The sequence below is a fragment of the Leuciscus leuciscus genome, assembly GCF_965113295.1.
Source record: "Leuciscus leuciscus genome assembly, chromosome: 1".
Taxonomy (NCBI): Eukaryota; Metazoa; Chordata; class Actinopteri; order Cypriniformes; family Leuciscidae; genus Leuciscus; species Leuciscus leuciscus.
Genome location: NC_138725.1, coordinates 13,338,936 through 13,360,448, shown reverse-complemented (window position 1 = coordinate 13,360,448; position 21,513 = coordinate 13,338,936). Strand labels below are relative to the sequence as shown.

The 21,513-nt window shown below is 40.7% G+C and overlaps 1 protein-coding gene across 3 annotated transcripts in view; it reads right to left on the bottom strand.

Moving 5' to 3' along the window:
- LOC309500584 (GTPase IMAP family member 8-like) overlaps positions 1-21,513 on the bottom strand; it is a 69,318-nt gene that overhangs the window by 7,037 nt on the left and 40,768 nt on the right. The window contains exons 1-2 of one of the 3 annotated variants that reach the window (XM_082172222.1): positions 16,382-16,403; positions 15,606-15,680 (exon numbers count right to left, since the gene is read on the bottom strand). The exons of 1 other annotated variant lie outside the window; for it this stretch is intronic. In XM_082172222.1, coding sequence (XP_082028348.1) covers positions 15,606-15,633 — 28 coding nt within the window. In that variant the 5' untranslated portion in view covers positions 15,634-15,680; positions 16,382-16,403. Of the gene's footprint in view, positions 1-1,591; positions 1,833-15,605; positions 15,681-16,381; positions 16,404-21,513 lie in introns of those variants that run through there. One more of the 3 variants, XM_082172224.1, reaches the window with a different exon arrangement.

Genomic DNA, 21,513 nt, shown 5'->3' with positions numbered 1-21,513 from the left:
CCGGGACAACATTCTAATCATATAACACACTAATAAATGCACATATGAACAGCAGATATATTAAAGCTGCACTATGCAGGAATTGTGTTTTTGTCAAACAACGACCCCTAGAGTCGCTGTGGAATACTTGCACTGTCGTAAATTCAGTCACAACACAGCAATCAGAGGAGGACGCGCTGAAAACTGTAATGCTGTTCTCTTCCTTCATAACTCATACTGAGAAGGTTTGAGTTGCAGAGGAATTTGTGATTGTTTCACCTGTTCAACCACATCAAAGTTTCATAATTAGTAAGTCCGTGTTTTTTTTCTTATGTGCTGAAGGGCCGCTGTGCCTTGGTGAAACGTGTTTGTATGTGAAGAGGTCTTTTCCAAAACGCAATAAACATAAAAAGCTGCCTCAGAGAACCAGCAAAAGTAATAATTATGAATATGTATAATATTGAAATAAGACATTTTAGTTGTTTATTAATTTCTGTGTCGGCTGCAAAGATGAAGTTGACGATAGGCTATTGACTCGCGATCTTCGCAGTAGGCTAGTGAACGCACCGGAGAAATGCACATTTAATAGGCTACATAGTTTTATTTTGTTTTGGATGGTTTTGTTTAGAATCAGCTTTCTGTAAATATATTTCACATTTTTTAGGCCTGTGAGGCGAGGCTACGGTTCGGTTCATGATGATCTCTATAGTTCAGTGATTGCTAGCCAATATTTACTTTTTATGTAAATCCAGGAAATTGGTTAATTTATTAAAATTAGGATACAATTAATACAAAACGAAATTCGTTTTAAAGAAAGGCTTTGTGCTTTCTGTTTTGAGGTCTCTGTGAAAGTTTGAAAGTCTTATGCGCTTTCAGAGCGCTCGCGTCCATAATGGAGAACTGTCACGTAATATTGTTTTTTCCTCATAAGTGCTCACGGAAGAGATGGGTTTTCAGCTGGGGGTAGAGAGTTGAAGACTGAAAGAAAATGAAAAATAAGCATAGAATCCAAGATAGGCTAATTACCTTGAGTCAAAAAGAACACTGAATAACAGCAGAACTGGTGTATTTAGAAAAACCACTTGCGCGCTCTCGCCGCGTCCACTAACTGACCGCTTGTCCTGTTTGTGATCTGAATCTCCTAGTATTTATATCTTTATACAGTTGCTGTCTCAGCGAGCAATTAAGCAAATACAGCGAAAATGGCCCAAATCGAAACTAGCTGCTAGCAGGCAATATTTCAGTGCAATTAAACTGCAATAATAATTTTCACTCGCGGCTAAGTTATAACGCGTCTAGATAAAATACGGATTTGTGAGAAGGTAAAAATTAAAAATAAGCAGAGAATCGAAGATAGGCTTACCTTGAGTCAAATGAAACACTGAATAACAGCAGAACTGGTGTATTTAGAAAAATCACTTGCGCGCTCTCGCCGCGTCCACTGACCGCTTGTCCTGTTTGTGATAGTTTGTAAATTGTGTTCGTTTACACTATTTACAACCTCTAGGCTTATTTATGTCCTGATAATTGTGTGAGATATTGACAACTGTTCTCATGATAATCGCAGGAATCAACTTCAACAGCGTCGTTTCCAAAAAAGAGATTTACTTACTAGTCCATCAACAAGATCGCCAGGTCAGCATCGCTGTTGCATCCAGTGCTGCTTTTTAGCTCGCGCCAACGAGTGAAAGCCTGACCGAGTGGGACTATGGGACTCTTGTCCGGTTCCTCACACAGTCAGATTCTCTCTTCCTTTTCCTACACTCTTCCAACTGCGCTTTCTTTGTTTTTTTCCATCATCGAGTCTTCCAAGAATCACGTCTGAAATGCGCGCAAGTGTCTTCGTGCTTCATGTTGTTGTTGATTTGTGTGACATCGTTGCCGTTGTCGTGCCGAAAAGTGATGGTCCGCCGAAAATTGATTGCCGTCCGCGGGAGCGCGCGCAGCGTGTTAAAGCTGTATCGCCCAGTCTCTTTACGACTACAGCTGCTTTTATGTGGATCAAACAGACATGACTTGCAAATAAACATCAGCTTATGTCCGTGGTAATAGTGATTGAAGCCTAAAAGTGACTGAAGCCTCTACTTATTCATTGAAAGGTTATTTCTGCCCTGAAATTAGTTGATTATATTCATGAGGGTTATATTTGACAGATTATAACTCAACTAGTACTTTTTACCTCTTAAAATAACTTTAGATGGCCAATACAACCATTATAATGCAGTATTTCACCTGCCAAAAAGTGATTGAAGCCTCTATTGATTGGAAGGTTATTTCTGCCCTGAAATTAGTTGATTTCCTTTAGAAGAATTATATTTGACAGATTATAACTCAACTAGTACTTTTTACCTCTTAAAATAACTTTACATGGCCAATACAACCATTATAATGCGACATTTCATCTGCCAAAAAGTGATTGAAGCCTCTACTTACTGACTGAAAGGTTATTTCTGCCCTGAAATTAGTTGATTATATTCATGAGGGTTATATTTGACAGATTATAACTCAACTAGTACTTTTTACCTCTTAAAATACCTTTAGATGGCCAATACAACCATTATAATGCAGTATTTCACCTGCCAAAAAGTGATTGAAGCCTCTACTTATTCATTGAAAGGTTATTTCTGCCCTGAAATTAGTTGATTTCCTTTAGAAGAATTATATTTGACAGATTATAACTCAACTAGTACTTTTTACCTCTTAAAATACCTTTAGATGGCCAATACAACCATTATAATGCGACATTTCACCTGCCATAAAGTGATTGAAGCCTCTACTTATTCATTGAAAGGTTATTTCTGCCCTGAAATTAGTTGATTTCCTTTAGAAGAATTATATTTGACAGATTATAACTCAACTAGTACTTTTTACCTCTTAAAATAACTTTAGATGGCCAATACAACCATTATAATGCGACATTTCACTTGCCAAAAAGTGATTGAAGCCTCTACTTATTCATTGAAAGGTTATTTCTGCCCTGAAATTAGTTGATTATATTCATGAGGGTTATATTTGACAGATTATAACTCAACTAGTACTTTTTACCTCTTAAAATACCTTTAGATGGCCAATACAACCATTATAATGCAGTATTTCACCTGCCAAAAAGTGATTGAAGCCTCTACTTACTGACTGAAAGGTTATTTCTGCCCTGAAATTAGTTGATTATATTCATGAGGGTTATATTTGACAGATTATAACTCAACTAGTACTTTTTACCTCTTAAAATAACTTTAGATGGCCAATACAACCATAATGCAGTATTTCACCTGCCAAAAAGTGATTGAAGCCTCTACTTATTCATTGAAAGGTTATTTCTGCCCTGAAATTAGTTGATTTCCTTTAGAAGAATTATATTTGACAGATTATAACTCAACTAGTACTTTTTACCTCTTAAAATACCTTTAGATGGCCAATACAACCATTATAATGCGACATTTCACCTGCCAAAAAGTGATCGAAGCCTCTACTTATTCATTGAAAGGTTATTTCTGCCCTGAAATTAGTTGATTTCCTTTAGAAGAATTATATTTGACAGATTATAACTCAACTAGTACTTTTTACCTCTTAAAATAACTTTAGATGGCCAATACAACCATTATAATGCGACATTTCACCTGCCAAAAAGTGATTGAATCCTCTACTTATTCATTGAAAGGTTATTTCTGCCCTGAAATTAGTTGATTTCCTTTAGAAGAATTATATTTGACAGATTATAACTCAACTAGTACTTTTTACCTCTTAAAATAACTTTAGATGGCCAATACAACCATTATAATGCGACATTTCACTTGCCAAAAAGTGATTGAAGCCTCTACTTATTCATTGAAAGGTTATTTCTGCCCTGAAATTAGTTGATTATATTCATGAGGGTTATATTTGACTGATTATAACTCAACTAGTACTTTTTACCTCTTAAAATAACTTTAGATGGCCAATACAACCATTATAATGCGACATTTCACCTGCCAAAAAGTGATTGAAGCCTCTACTTATTCATTGAAAGGTTATTTCTGCCCTGAAATTATTTGATTTCCTTTAGAAGAATTATATTTGACAGATTATAACTCAACTAGTACTTTTTACCTCTTAAAATACCTTTAGATGGCCAATACAACCATTATAATGCGACATTTCACCTGCCAAAAAGTGATTGAAGCCTCTACTTATTGATTGAAAGGTTATTTCTGCACTGAAATTAGTTGATTATATTCATGAGGGTTATATTTGACTGATTATAACTCCCCTAGTACTTTAGATGGCCAATACACCCATTATACACCCGTTTTATCCTTAACGATATTATTTATTTTTTAATACGAAATCCCAAAATTGTCATCTCTTGAATATGTTGTTAATTTCTTTATTTTATATCCAAACATTTTCATCCACAAGCAAAAGTGGCTTACTGCTTTATGTTTTCCTCTTTTTCTTGTTGAATTTAACTCTCGTTTCATCCCTAGGCCTATAAATTACAAAAAAAATTTTTTTTAAATGTATTATAATTATTTAAGAAAATATATATTAAGATATTCAACCTTGTAGGTTCTTTTTTCCTGTGTAAAAAATCTCACATTATTAAAACATAAAATATTAGACACATAAGCTCGTAATGCCCTGACTGGGCAAAGGAGGCCCGCGTCTCTTTCCTCATCAGGGACCGGTAGGCTGACAGGGAGATAACCTGCGCCCTAAACGGTGTGTTGAGGGATTTTGGAACATAACCGTGCTTAGGTTTGAGTATAACTTTCGAGTCATTAGGCCCAAACTCCATGCACGTCGCGCTCACAGAGAGCGCGTGTAAGTCCCCTATGCGCTTCACTGAAGCGAGAGCCATCAGAAACACAGTCTTGAAAGACAGATGTTTCAAATCAATTGACTGTAAAGGCTCGAATGGCGCACCTTTCATGGCTTCCAGAACCGTAGAAAGGTCCCAGCGGGCGGCGGGGCCACACATGGGCCAGCGCGTCCCTGCTCTTGGAGAAAAATTCCGGACAGTGAGCGTTTTCTTGAGACGCAAACAGGTCTACTTCCGCTCTGCCGAATTTCTTCCACAGCAGTTGGACTGTCTGTGGGTGTAGAGACCATTCGCCTGCCGGAACATTGTTCCTGGACAGTCTGTCTGGTCCTATATTCAGGAGCCCTGGCACGTGCGCTGCTCTGAGCGAGCGCAGGTTGCGCTGAGCCCATACCAGGAGGCGTTCTGCTAGCCTGTACAGGTTCTTGGACCTGAGGCCGCCCTGGTGATTTATATAGGACACCACAGACATGTTGTCCGAACGGACCAGGACGTGGCGTCCTTTTATTTGGGGACAAAAACGCGTCAGCGCGTTGTTTACTGCCAGCATTTCGAGGCAGTTTATGTGCAGGAGCTTCTCCCGTTCCGACCACTGGCCGAAGAACGGTCTGCCCTCGAGCAGCGCTCCCCATCCCGAGGTGGACGCGTCCGTGGACACCACTTTCACCCTCGAGGAAGTCCCCAGGCTTACACCTGACTGGTACCAGTCGTTCGCTCTCCAAGGTTTCAGAGCTGTGACGCACTTCTGATTGACCCTGAGGCGAAGCAAACCGGATGCCCACGCTCGGCGTGGGACTCGCGCTTTCAGCCAAAACTGCAGCGGGCGCATGCGGAGCAGGCCCTGCTGGAGCACTGATGATGCTGAGGCCATGAGACCCAGCATCTTCTGAAAATTTCTTGAGCGGGACAGACGCGCTGCAGCGGAACGAGTTCGCTGTGCGTTGAATGTCTACCGCGCGCTGTGGTGATAGTCGCGCTATCATGGACAGCGAGTCCAATTCTGTGCCCAGGAAAGATATCTTCTGACTGGGTGACAGAGAGCTCTTCGCCCAATTGACACTGAGACCCAAATTCTCGAGGTGATCGAGTAAAACGGTCGTGTGTTCTATGAGCACTGAGCGAGATTGCGCTAGAATCAGCCAATCGTCCAAATAGTTCAGTACTCGCATGCCTCTCATTCTGAGGGGTGCGAGTGCCGCATCCCTGCACTTCGTAAACGTACGGGGTGCCAGGGACAAACCGAACGGCAGGACTGTGTACTGATATGCCTGGCCCTCGAAGGCGAATCTCAAATATCGCCTGTGACGTGACGCTATCTGTATTTGAAAATACGCGTCTTTCAGATCTATTGACACAAACCAATCTCCTTGGCGAATCTGCACAAGGATTTGTCTGGTCGTGAGCATCCTGAACTGTCGCTTCACAAGCACTCTGTTCAGTTGCCTCAGATCTAGTATGGGTCTGAGACCCCCGTCTTTTTTCGGTACCAGGAAGTATCTGCTGTATAGCCCTCCTTCGCTCTGAACTTGAGAGAGAGAGGCTCTATGGCCCCTTTGTTCAATAGTTTCGCCACTTCGGCTCGAAGTAAATGTGCTACTTCTGTTTTTACCGTGGTCTTGACGCGCCGCATAGCGGCGAGGGCGTCGGCGAAACTGTAGCGAATAGCCTCTTTTTATAATGTCCAGCACCCACTTCGAAACCCCGCAGCTTTGCCCATGCGTCTGCATGAATAGCTAGGGGTTGAATACGAAGCGCGCTCCGCTCGCTCAGCGATGGAGAAGCTTCGGCGTGCTGTAACACAAGCGTCGCGCTCGTGACATTTGAGGCATGGGGCGCGCTGATAACAGCGGGCAGATTGCCCGCGCTCGACTCCTCTGCGGTGGTCAACCGCGAGGGGGAGGGCTGGGCGGTTCCCGTAGGAACTGTCATGTCTATGTGTGGATGTGGGCGCGGGACAGCGGGCACATTTATCACACCGAAAGCATCGTTCGCTTGAGTGAAGCGAATGCACGTTGGTTTCGTTTTTACAGAAACCGTGAGACATGCATAATGTGGTGTTAGTGGGCACTGGGTAGTGGGCACATTCACCATGTTTGAAGCGCAATCGATCTGAGTCGATTCATGTGCGCGAGCCCTGTGTGACGGGCTGTGCTTGTGTGTAGAGATGGGCACTGGGCAGTGGGCATTCTTTCTACACATAAAACACCATCGGCCGTGGCCGGGACACCAGAAAATTCACACTTATGGGATTTATCTGGGTAGCCGTAAAAGCGGCGTTTGTGTGCAGGCAAGCGTGCTGCGTCGCCGACTTGTTTACTGCAGAATACACTGGGTCCTCGGAGGGACTAGAAACACTCCTTTCTCCTTTCGCCGGTGAGTGACGCATGAATGGGGCGCAGAGGCAGGGTAGCTTTCTTATAACATAAAGAAAACTAACCCCGACCGTCCGCTTCCAGCCCCCCTTGTGAGCGGCGCAGTTTGCGCGGCTTGAACAGAGGGAGAGAGAAAGCTAGCCCCGTGACCGTCCGCTCCTGACATCCCCTGTGAGCGGCGCGGTTTGCGCGGCTCGAACAGAGGGAGAACAGGTATCGTCCCCCAAGCAGGCAAGGCAAGCGGGCGAACCGGCAAGCTTTGCGAGTTGGGGGGGGGGGCCGGAGGAGCAGTCTCGGAGAAGGATGCCAGGTGAGTCCTCAGAGTCACCATAGGCAGTAACTAGCTCGCAGTGAGGGCAGTCGCCGTCAGCGAGCGCGAGAGCTGCGTGATCAGGAAAAAAGGGGGCGTCTTGAAAAAGACGCCCAGCTCTTTTAGTGCAATGAGAGTGTGTGTCGCGGCGGCGAGCACACACACACATACATAAACACAGTAGCAGAGAAAGGATATAACGCCGGATAGCGCAGCAGGAAGGCAAGGAAGGCGGCGCGGCCAGCGACTTCAGTGACTCGTCCCGCTGAAGGTGCTCTCTCTCAGACGGCGCGGCTTCTTCTCCAGCTCCAGCGATGCGTGTGCTTCGCTTGAAGGATGAAAAATCAGATAATAGCTGCCTGCGGGCGGTATTTATAGGCCTAGACCACGCCCATTTCGGCGGAACGTGACGCAGCGGGCGCGAAGTGCCCTGATTGGGTCTGGCGTCACGCCAGGCCTCGCTCGATAGGCTGCTGCAGTTGCCGCAGAGCAGCCAATAGGCGCACGAGCTGCCTCGCCTATGTCTGCATGCTGCCGCAACGCGTTTTGCATTATTACAAAATTAAGGATAATTTTTGGCTTCAATATCTCGCGGAAAAAGGATTTTCCCCTAGCGTAAGATATCTTACGCAGTACGAGAGACCTCTCGTAAGAGAACTGATACCCCTTTTCCACCAACAAGAACCGGGTGCTGGTTCAGAGCTAGAGCTATTGCCAGTTCGGAGTTGGTTCGACTGACGAACCGGTTTGCGTTTCCACCGGCCAGAGAGCCACAACAGAGCTATATCTTACGTCACTGCATACGTATTATGTTGCCCAGCAACGCTAGTCCGGCAGCGCCAAACACAAACACACCAGACTTGTTCGAGATGCATCGGCTTCTCGCAGAACGATCAGTACATGAAATCAAAGCACTGCGAAAGCGATCAAAAAGCACAAGGAGTCGTATGATCTCCAAACACTCCCGCAGCTCTGATCGGTCCACGCTGCTCCGATGCATCTCAAACAAGGCATCAACAATAATAGACGTTGCGTTACTATGGATGCTCATGGGTTTGCAAAAATAAATCGGCATCCAAACACGGCGAATCCAACGCGTTCGTGCAGCTCGCCGTAACTTACATAGACGGATATTATAATCGAGCCGCTATTAGCTCGACTAGCTGCTATTTAAAAATGGCGGTCACAAGTTTCTCTTCAGTCTTGTTGGCCACGGTAACCCCGCCCCCAGCCTCTGACGCAAGCGGTTCTTTCTTGGCTCCGTTCTAGACCCTGCAATGATTGGTGCTACTTAAGAACCAGTTTTACTGGTTCGGAGCTGGTGCTTTGGCGGTGGAAAAACAAAGAACCGATTTGAAACTAGGCTCTGGCTCCGAACCAGCACCAGCTCTGCCTTGGTGGAAAAGGGGTATGAGAGTATGTTTATTAGTCATCATTTCCAAACGGCTCATATTTCACATGGACGTACAAATAACTGGATAAATTTAATTTAATAATGTGTAATTTGTGTATATTTAATGCTAACTCTAAAACTAATATTAGCAGGCTAACATAGCATGATATTTTAGAGAGAAAAGGGGGAAATGTCATTTCCACCACAGTCATTTCCACCACGGTGTTCATTGTGGTGGTAAAGACAGGTTGTGGTGGAAATGACATTGTTCGTGCTAAACAGCAAATTATTTGGGCTATAATACTATTTATAATACTATTTGCATGGGTTTTGATGGCTTAGTTGCACATCAGCCTCTTCATTGGACCCTGGTGCATCATCCTATACATTGCAACCAAGTGGCAAGCCGTTGTGTTTTGATTTTTTCCCCCTCCAAGCCAAGATGACCAATGGTCAGTCAGAAATGCCAAGATGCTCTGGAATATCCACCCATTCCTTCTAGGAGACTCTTGTAGGTAAAAAAAATATATTGCAGCATCAAGCAATATCTAATGAGTCCTATCACAGTTACATTTTCCAAGTTTTGATTTTAGATTTTAGAAAAATCAGATTAATCATCTGTCCACTGTAGTGGACCTCATGCATCAATGGCTATATTTCAGCTACAGTTCATACTTATACTGTGAATATTGTTTTTGAAAATACTTAATTTGCAGTGACTTTTTTGACTGTAAATAAATGTTTTTGTATTATTAGAATGTAATTTTCATTGACATCAAAAAAGTAATGTGATTACATAATGCACGTTACTTGTAATGCGTTTCTTTACTCGTAACATCAAAAAGTAATTGATTAGGTGAGGCACATTACTTGTAGTTAATTACTTGTTAGATCAAAAAATAATCTGATTAGGTAATGCATGTTACTTGTAACACATTACTTTACTTGTAACATCAAAAAAGTAATCTGAATGCGTTATGCATGTTACTTGTAATGCGTTACCCCCAACACTGATCATTTCAGATGAGATTGAAAAAAACGTATCGCTAGGTTTTCTCAGAGGAGAGCTAGAAATGTGTCCGTCTTGAACATAATCAGAATTCTCAGCTAATAAGGGTAAATCTCCATACTCTGGTGCACTGGAGGGAGCATCTGAGTGGTTTCCACAGTTGTACTTTGACAGGCTGTAGAAAATTCAGATGGAATCACGTCTTCATGTTCTGATATAAAAGACACGCGAAGTACAACTATGAAGTTCAATTGCCTTTGCAATATTTCACATTTATATATTTTTTGTATATATTTTATAGTTTTCACATGATTTGATATAATTTTATTGATTAGTTTGTTAAATACATATACTTTATCTGTTTGATTATTGTATTACGGTATGTTTAATACAGTATCTCTTCAGTTTAAACTATAAACGCATGCTGTCAGCTCAAGTGGACATCTGAAAATCTCTTTGAAAAATGTGTAAAAAAAACACAGTCCTAGTTCAGCATGTAGAAAGCAGTGAAGAAATGATTTGCTGATTTTTAACACATATTCATGTTTTTTTCATTTTTTGGATTGTTTTTCATTTAAAAATATTGATATGTTTTTGTTCACTAATGCTGTTGCTTATTGATTTGCTCTGGGTCACCACATAGAGCAGTAGAAAAATAGTTTTTAATTGGAAGTTGCCTATCTATGTCATTTCCGCCACACACTGTCTTTTCCGCCACGCCATGTCATTTCCACCACAACACATATTTTAAAGTAAAACATATAAAAAACATACAATCAAAACAACTATATTCAGTGGTGTTGATAATTGTGCAGTTATGGGTAAGATATGTGTATACACTTTGAGAAATACATGATTTTGAGCTATGATAAGTAAATGAAATGTTCCAGTGATCTAGTTTTAGGTGTTTTTTAGTGTAAACATTGTAAAATCTTTACAGTTACATTTCTGAAAAATAAATAAATTACAAATTTGATCAGAGATGTGTGTGCTATTTAATCAAATATATTTATAACAGAAGATATTTAATTATTTTCTCTTCAAAACACATGTTTTGCTATGTGATGGAAATGACGGTTTTCTTGGACTGTCAGATAAAAATGGCAATATATATGTATTATTCAATACAAATCATCACAGCCAACTTAAGGGAATTTTGAGAAACCAACTGATACTAAAAAACTGTTTGTAGAAATGTTTTTATTTTCTGAAACTGTCTAGCTCAAAGAGTACCATAGTTGAAGAATTACCCATATATGTATATATATATATATGTATATATATATATATATATATATATATATATATATATATATATATATATAGCATATAGCATATGCGCACGCACACACACACACACACACTAAGTATGTGTATAAGCTAATAATAACAATAATAATAAACTTTTAGAATACTGCATTTTATGGGTTATTGGTCATTTAAAGGTATTTTAAGAGGTAAAAAGTACTAGTTGAGTTATAATCTGTCAAATATAACCCTCATGAATATAATCAACTAATTTCAGGGCAGAAATAACCTTACAATCAATAAGTAGAGGCTTCAATCACTTTTTGGCAGGTGAAATACTGCATTATAATGGTTGTATTGGCCATCTAAAGTTATTTTAAGATGTAAAAAGTACTAGTTGAGTTATAATCAGTCAAATATAACCCTCATGAATATAATCAACTAATTTCAGGGCAGAAAAACCTTTCAATCAATAAGTAGAGGCTTCAGTCACTTTTAGGCTTCAATCACTATTACCACGGACATAAGCTGATGTTTATTTGCAAGTCATGTCTGTTTGATCCACATAAAAGCAGCTGTAGTGGTAAAGAGACTGGGCGATACAGCTTTAACACGCTGCGCGCGCTCCCGCGGACGGCAATCAATTTTCGGCGGACCATCACTTTTCGGCACGACACCGTAAAGCAAGTCGTGTTCTCGCGAGATTTGTCGGGGGCGCCTCTCTCAAACTTGCATTGCTGGTTTTTCCAGAGGCGTCCCCCCCGAGCTTTACTACCAGGATTATTCGCCCTACTAGGAGTTTGTTTACCACCGAAATTACTTTGAAGCTGTTATATTAAGGTACAATTCTTGCATAGTGCAGCTTTAAACCAGAGGTCTTCAATCCTGCTCCTGGAGGGCCACTGTCCTGCAAAGTTTAGTTCCAACCCTAATCAAACACACCTGAATCAGCTCATCAAGCTCTTCAGAATCGCTTGAATTTTCAAAGGCAGGTGTGCTGAAGCAGGTTGGAACCAAACTCTGCAGGACAGTGGCCCTCCAGGAGCAGGATTGAAGACCTCTGTATTAAACATTTGAACAAAATATGAAATATCAAAATATAAAAAATAAATTAGAGCAATGACATTCAAGGTAAAATAATTAATTTAGCTGCATTATATTATTTATCATAAGAAACATAAGAGTTACCGGTAATAACTTTATCTTGATTCTGAACTTTGAATAAAAATATGAACAGCGATTATATTAAACAATGTTTAATATTGGTAACATATGATAAGCCTCATTGGTGATATATTTGACATATGGGGAGAACCGTCATTTTTACTCTTCAAAGTGTACACTTGCAGGTGTTGATTATAATGAATTTACTGTTAGGCCCATAAACAATAATAATAAACTATATTTAAAAAATATATAATTATCTAACATATGGCTAATTAAAAATTAACCACAAAACATAACATGCTAAATGGGGGATATCTATATCTATATCTAGCATAAAACAATTAATTGTCAGAACGTCACCTCTCAGTTGCTACAACGTTGCTACAGCCCTGTCACATCTTACAATTCTACGTTGTTACAATGTTGCGAGCACGTAGACAGCACCGTTGCCATAGCAGAAATGTAACGTGCCACAGACGTTGCTACGTAAATGTGTTTGCTGGGTCTACAGTGGCAAGCATTAGTTTGTTCGTATCGATTTATTTTCATTACTATGGAAGCATCTAGGAAGAGAGGTCGTTCTGACGTGGGAAAAATTTATTCTGATTGCTCCTGATAAGGTATGTACGCTAGCTGTTAAATGTTATTATTAAGTATTAGGCTAAAAGTAGATTTATAGAACTTTAACTATCAGTAGCCTATATAATAGCTGTCTCAAGTCTGTATAAAAACATCTGAACAAATTTTCTCTAAATGTGGAGAGGTTGTAAGTAAAAAAAGAAACAGACTCAGTCTAAAAAGTGTGGAAAAAATGTGTGTAGGAGCGTGCACTAGATTTATTTCACTTGTCTTAAAGCCTCCTGTCCACTATCTAGCCAGGATAATTTAGATGCAGTCTTGGCACTTCTCCAGGTGAGGTCGCTGTTACTGAAGCTTAGAGTAATGAACCCATTTTCAAAACAATTCTTCTAAGTAGTTCAGTGCTTCACCTAAAGCTTCATTTGCACTAGTTTAAACCACTTCATTGCAGTCATTAGTGCATTTAAAATTACATGTTGATCTGCTTTATCAATGCAGAAAAGTTTTCAGAAAAAATATACAATTGCTGAAAAGAATCAACTTAACAAAAGTTAAGGGTCAAGAGCCCAACTTAAGTAAACGCTGATTACCATGATGGTGACTACAAACTAAACATTTTCAGCAAAACATCAACATCTAAACCTCTGTTAATTCTCAATAAGAACTTCTTTAGACGATAGACGTATGCCAGGAATAAAGTCAGTCTGGTTAGTAATAAGTGAAGCTGGTAATGCTGTTTGTGGAGTTGTTTAATCCTCCACTGCAGAGATCTTCACAGATTTAATGTCTTTTATCTTCAGTTGATTTCATCTAAGGCTGTGGCTGAAGTCAGTTGTAGTTTGTGTTCTTATTACTCTTTCTTTCTGTAAAAAAAAAGTCTCATTGACTTTTGTGGAGAGGTTATACCCAGTGCCGTTGAATGTCCAATGCCCCGCCCACAGCTCTCCTCCCAACCCTCAAGCTCCTCAAACACTCCCTCAGTGATGTAAGGTGTTGCTGGCTCGCACACCTGGTCAGACCCCGTCGGTGGTCCGGGCTCTGTGGCGAGGAAACACTCCGTCCTTAAAGGTGAACTGAGTAACTTTTTTACCTTAACTGAACAGCTTCGGAGTCATTGGAATGGTTACATTACTTATTTCGGGTTGAATGGTGGTCGTTTCGCACCCCCCTGGTGCTCGTGAGCGGAAAATACGCACTTGCAACTTTGAGCCGGCGGGCCGCCGGCCGCCGCGTCAGGAAGTCTCGTGTGATATCAGGTCTCGCGATGTAAACAATTGCTTTACGGCCAAAAGAAATCAGCTAAAATGCTGTCATTATTGCGCTCCCTCACGCTGTTCGAACCCGAATGAAGAAGTAGTTTTAAAGAATGTCCCATCTGCTTTGATGTCGTTGATCTACTAGTCTCTGGTGTCCGAGAATCGCCTACGAGTTTTTACAACAGTGTTGTCAAATATCTATTCCGAAGCTGTGGGGGGAGCTCTAGAGAGAAACCTGCGAGCAAAAAGCGTGAATACAGCGAAGAAATCCCGAAGTTACTGAGCCCCGCTTTAATCGCAGGTGGCTGGTCTCCACTGTCTGCGGTGGGTGTAGGCAACATCTCCGTCACGTCATTCGCTGGTGGTTGTAGGGTTTAGGCAACATCTCCTTCACGTCGTTCGCTGGTGGTGGTAGGTTGGTCTCTGTCAGTGGAGTGGGGCTGGTGGCGAAGTCATTCCCCGTGGGGCCGATGGTGGATGGTGAGTTGTTGTTCACCAGCACTCACTCCACTAATGTGGTGAAATCCTCCTTCGGACAGTGGTGATGTTACATATGACACTGAAGCTTCTAAGCATGTATCGAGTACGCAGTGCAATTTCTTTGGAAGCTCCGTGCCGGAGCGCGTATTGTTTTCAGAGAAACACGTGATCAATGAAAAATTAAGCCTCACTTTCTTTCAAGTCACGTGCTGCTTCACTTTACATTGGAATGTTTAAACCCAGACTACTACTCTACAGGTTTTTTTACTAACATTTTTTTTTATATACAAACAAGCCTATAGCCTATGTTACATGATCATATATTCTGCCATATAAACGGCATAGAAACCATAAAATAATTAGAACACCACTTACGTGCATCAAGCAATTCTGTTGGTATTTTTACATTTAATATTAATACAATTGTTACATTTAATTTATTACCACACTTTAATATGTGAATTATATTATCAGAAAACTGAACATTTAATGCTGTCAGGCTTTTATTTGTGCTTAATAGATAAAAAATAAAAAAAAAGATTAATTATGCTGTTCGCTTTATTTGAATGAATGAATGAATGAAATACCCTTTATTGTCCCCAAAGGGGAAATGTGTATAAAATCTCTTTCTGTCTTTTCCTAGCATTTCTTAGCAGACAATTCAATTCCTTCTGGATCAATCTCATACCCACTCGATCATGTTCTCGAAAGGCTTGTTTTTTCCGATTGATACAGTCTTTTATCTCCTTTGTGATATACGGCTTATTATTTGGATAAACAGTTGGGGATGCTGCTTGAATGCTCCATTATAATTGTCAAAGCTGTCGGCACTGCACTTTTACAGATTCACATTTTAAACCCGCAGATCTGATACAGATTTAAACAAAATTATATGATTCCAAGTTCTATTTATTTTTATTTTTAAAAACTTTGATTTTTGAGTTTGATATTGATATTTGATATTGATACAAATACAGAATACCGTCATTCACAGTCGCTGAAGTTGTTTCATACCTGGAAGTGAGGAAGATCCATCCGCCATGTTTGCTGAATGTGACTCCAGACAGATCACACTGTTCAGTAATGGTTCTTAGAAAGCAAATACAGAACAAAATATTAAAACACTCTTTAAATAAAATATATCAAAGATTTTGCCAGAAAAACCCAGAGCAGGTGTAGCATTGTAGAGCTGTAATCGGGCCTTAAAAGTTCGGCCCGAAAAGGCCCGAGCCCGACAGAGTTTGGCCCGAGCCCGACAAGTACATTTTGATTGACAGCTTTTTAAAAGCCCGAACCCGTTTACAGCCCGACTGTCCAAAAGGCCGTCTATCAGCAGTGATAAGAGTGTCGGAGAATAGCGCGGACACGCGCTTCACACCGCGAGCCGGCACACGCACCACTCGGCGGAAAAGGGAGAGAAAGGAAAAAAGAGACTGCGCCGCACGCACACAGCTTTGTCTTTCGTAAAAAAAAGGAGTAATTTATACATTTTTTAACATCATTTATTCATGACTAACGGAGGCTAGAGGCCACTTGGAAGTTGGAACAAAGAAATAAAATAAGTCCTCCAGAGACCAGCCTCCATTTCACCTCCTCAAGATCCATTTTCACGCTAATCTAAACACATCACCTGACCGCTCATTTACCACGCAACCCGAAGCGCGAGCCCGAGCCCGGCCCGAGCCCGTGTAAAATAATAGAAATTAAGACCGAACCCGACCAAACCCGTCGGGTCCCGTCGGGTTCGGGCAAAGATCTTCAGCTCTATAGCATTGAGCTTTTACTTTTACCTTTGGTTGTTTTGTGGCGAACTGCTTCTCAGCAGTGAGTTACCTGTTCCTCTTTTACCTGTTAGAGGAGGAGCCTGATTTTGTATGAACTGCATGAGGTGATGCTGACAAACCAGTTTTACACACTGAATACAGGCATGAAAAACACACCTACTGCAGAACAACACCGGACACCCAGCTAACAATTGTTTGTTATTAGAACATTTTCAAACATTCAGTTGTGGTTATGGCAACATTACAATGTCCAGTATTTCAAGGTTAGTATGATGTTCCTGAAATGCTCTTTCACCTTAATTTGTATTAACTCAACATGGAATGCTGATTTGTACTACACCAATCATATAAAAATGTCCCGTTTCCTTAAAGGGCCCCTATCATAGCATCATGTCCAGGAGACGCTGTGCTCTATAATGTGAAGGTAAAGCCAGTTTTTTTTCACTGCCCAAGGACGAGCGTGTGAAGAATCAGTGGTTAAAGTTAATCTTTACCATGATTTCACAGCAGTATAATCCTAAACGTTTGCTGTGTTCCCTTTATTTCACTGAGTTCAGTGCAGGATTCACAAACCGCTTGCTCTTGAAAGATGGTGTTCAAAATACTTAGTTTTGAGTTTTATATTGTGTAGGTCTCCTGCTAACTGGATAACAGACTTTTGTTATAAGAACGTTCTCCAAATATTCAGTGTTGGTTCTGAAAAAAAAAAAAAAAAGTCCAGTTTTCTTGACGTTAGAGGAACGAGTTTTAAAAGGTATAATGTTCCTCAAACGTTCTTTCAACTTCATTTTGATTTCAAATTCAACATTCTAGGAACGTTGATTTGTAACATTCCAAAAACACCTAAACCTGTTAATTCTCAAAAGAAATTCTGCTGAGATCTTGAGAGATTTATACTCTTCTTTAATTTCCAGGTGATTTCAGGCTGTTATAGTTTTCTGAGAGTGCAAGCATGATGTTGAACCAACATCACTGTTACAAAGGTAGCGCAAAAGCCCCATCTAACAGCCATTGGCTCAGACACTGGAAGTGAATACACACGAGAAATGTGCATGATAAAAAACAGCATGCTGTCCACGGGAACACTGTTCCAGAAGTCGCATTGCAGTATTTGTTGATTACCAACAACTGTGTGCGTCCATTTGAGAAAAATGAGTTTCATTTATTCCTTACTTGCTTAAGATTGAATATATATTTGAATATCTAGAAATATTCAAGTATTTGAGTCATAAATCCATTCGAGAGAAATGAGTCATGCCGTGTCGTTAGCAAATGATGAACGTCATTGTGAAATGCTTATGCACGTTATCTAAGTGCTGCTTATGTATTAATGAAACAAATATATATTATTTGTTCTGTACAAATTAATATGTTAAGAAAAAGTGACTTATAAGTTATGATTCGCCTGGTTGCTGTTGTATTGTGCTAGACTTCATTAATTAAGTGTAAATGTAAAATGTATTATTGTTTTGTTTATCTGCAGCCTCACACATATGCTCCAGTATATAATGTAAACCCACCATCTCTGTATTGATGCAACTTCTGCATCTAAATCTGCACCTGTAATATAAAAGTGGCATCATTGCCGTGTAATGTACATCTGTGCTGCTGAAGAAACTTCAGTAAAGCGTTTAAACTGATTACTGCCTCCTGTCCTGTGTATCCTCCTCAACTCTTGACGTTATTTCTCCTAAACAAGCACATTGTAACATTGATCCAATTCCATATTTTTGGATGACATTTAAAAGTGTTTTAAAAATTTATTTCGGGTGCAAATGTGATGTTGATTCAGTGCAGTTAACATTAAAACATTAAGACAGATTTAACATTGTTAGATGGTGACTTGCTATCTGGGAAGTCAGAATGCATCAAGTTCACATTAGTAGGACAGGAAAATAAAGTCTTCACACATAGCACATACATGTAGTAATACTGTAGATACCGTCTTATGCAGAAACTCCACCCATCAGAATAAACCACGTTCTTCTAGATCTGTGCAACTCAAACCACAGCAGCAGCTTTCACTTTCACTGTGAACTGAGTGGAGCACATTTATTCTTCTCTTAAAACACACCTTCTGATGGACAGTTCACATCTCAACTGGAATACGTATTTTGAAGTATTTTTTGGCTTCTGATCTCTCACAGTCCACAGAAACAACCCGACCTGATTTCTGCTTTTCCTTATTTTGTTTTCAAAGGCTTGCACTTCTCTAATATGACAAAAAGCAGAAACATGACTTTTGAATGCCAGAGTGGTTTTCACAGAGGGGGAGTGTTTTCTGAAAAACTGCTGAAGCACGACAAGATCAAAACTAATCTTGGTCACGGTTCCCAAAAGCATTGTAAGCCTACATTTGATCAAATACTCTGAGCTACACACTCTCAACACATTCACAGCATTGCAAAACCCTTTCCTGCTCACATCATTTTCTTTACTAAAATACTTCCTTAACTTTTGAAGAGTGGTTTAACTACAGGTACACTCTCAGAAAGAAAGGAGCAAAAGCTTGTGCGGGGCAGTACCTTTTCAAAAGGTACATCTTTGGGCCTAAACTGGTACCTTGAAAGTACATATTGATACCTAAAGAGTAACTTTTGAAAAAGGACCGTCCCAGTGACAGGTTTTGTACCTTTTCTTGAGAGTGTTCAGAGAAGCTGTATCATCTTCTTACTGGTCTCTGCATTGAGTGAACTCATGCTCGTATGCATCTCTCATTGTCAAACCACATCCTGTGAGAAGCATGTGTCAACTAAACAAAGCTACACGTTTCTTTCAAAACAGTCTTATGTTTTCTCAGCAGTGACGCTCAGAGCTCTGCTGGGGTAGATGTGGATGGATATACAGTATTCAAACACGTAATTATTTATGAAATCAAAGATGAATTTCTTACACGTTAGAGAGTTGGACTTGGGCTTAGATTTCATTGCAACTTTTCCAACTACCTAAGCAACTTGTTCTTCAAATAGCACCTATACCAACAAATTAAGCCACTTGTAAAGGACCATTAAAGGGATACTTCAACTCTGGGAAGATGAATGTGTATTTAAAATAGGTCATTTATGTAGAAGAAATGTGAAATTATTTTTGAATTTGGAGCTTTCTAGACTGAGAAAAGCCAGAAAATGTATTTTTGGCTTATGTGGATGAAAGACAACAACTCCCAGAATGCACTTGCTTCGCTGCCCTAGGAGGCCACGCCTACCGGTAAGAGAGCGCAGTTGAAAACAACAAGACTAGCTGCTAGCGAGTCTCCATGACGAGTTTGCCCGGGATTTTCGAGATCGCCCAAAATGTCCGGGATTCGGCTTTTGCATTCTACAGTCGCCATTCATTATGTTTACTGTGGCGAGCAGGACAAGGCTGAGGGGTGCGGAAGAACGACGCGAGGCCGGTGGCGTGATTACTGAGACGCAGCGGTCTCGCATCTCTCACGGAGGAGCGGGAATTTTCTTAGCAATGTTAAAACGCACATCAACCGATCACTTGTTTAGCATTCATGTAAACACTACATTCAGATTCACCGATCGGAATGAATTCAGTTAGATTGAAACAAAAGGCGTGCATGTAAACAATGAATGGCGACCGCAGAAAGCAAAAGCTGAATCCCGGACATTTTGGACGATCTCGACGGCCGGACATGTCTGGGAAAAAGAGGATGGTAACCCCTCTACTGTCTATGTAACCCCTACTACTCAGCTTTCTCCACAGAACAAGAGCCTGTTCACTTAGCTTCCAATACTATATGTGTACACTCTGTGAGTGAGATCCCACCCTCTATGGGCGGGTTGAAAACATGCGGAACAGTTCCTCCTACTGGCTGTAGTCTCTCGCCTCTGGCCAAAAAATCCTCTGATGACGCTAAAGCTGTCCCAAAGTGAAGGCTGCGTCCTTCGAAGGCCGTATTTGAAGGCCGGATGGCCGTATTTGAAGGCCGATTGAGTCACCGCGGCGCGACGAAGGACGTCCCAATTCAAAGGCTGCATCCTTGGAAGGTCGCATTTGAAGGCCGATTGCGTCACCGCGGCTCGATGAAGGCTGTCCCAATTCAATTCTCCATCCTTCGAAGGCCGCATTCGAAGGCCGGTTGGCGTCATCGCGCCGCGACGAAGGCTTCCCTGATTCAAAAGCGACGCCAAATGCACCCTTTGTTTCCCCGTGAAAAGAAGGATACATAAATGGACACTTAGCGGCCTATTCTACCCCATAAGTCATTGCGCGCCGTTGACGACAGCATTTATTTATTTATTTTTAAAGGCGACCGAGACTAGAGATCGGTGGTGGACAGCAAATTCACATTTAAATGTAAGTATTATGTTTTCATTTACTCAAATAGCTAGCGAAACCAGAGTTAAATTTTCTTATAAACTTCTTCTTAACTCCTTCGTCACCATTGCGTGGCTTCATTTATCAGGTAGTTTTAGGCAAAACTTGTGGTAATAACGTTATTAGTTTAACGACCTATTTGTAATATTTGCACTTGTGTATTATAAGAAATATCACTCATCCAATAAAGCCCAAAACAATAAGAAAAGCAGTAGATAAGGCAATGGGATTTCACTTTTATGTGTTTTTGTAGTGCTGTCATGCAAGCTATGTGGTTTTAACCAAATTTAAGTATACAGAAATATGATTTCTTAAGTTTGTGTTAAAATAATATATGTGTGTGTACTGTGTATTATTAAATTTGTATATATAAATACACACACATGCATGTATATATTTAAGAAAAATGTGTTATTTATATATACATTTACATTTTACATTTAGTCATTTAGCAGACGCTTTTATCCAAAGCGACTTACAAATTAGGACTAAAATTAAGCGAGTCATCATGACGAGGCAAAAAACAACAACAACGCAAGAAGTGCTCAGAATACGAGGTTCAGGCATTATTCAGAGTAGCATAAGCACGATAAGTGAGGTTTTAAAGGGAATTTTTTTTTTTTTTTTTTTATGAAGGTAAGTGCTCACGGAAGAGATGGGTTTTCAGCTGTTTTTTGAATGTTGTCAGGGATTCTGCATGGACCATGGGGGACCCCTGTGGTCAGTTGATGTGCTCTGGATACCTCGCCTCTCCATGCGACCTTGAAGGACCTACCTGTGAGATAGGACTCAAACCAGTCGAGTGAAGTTCC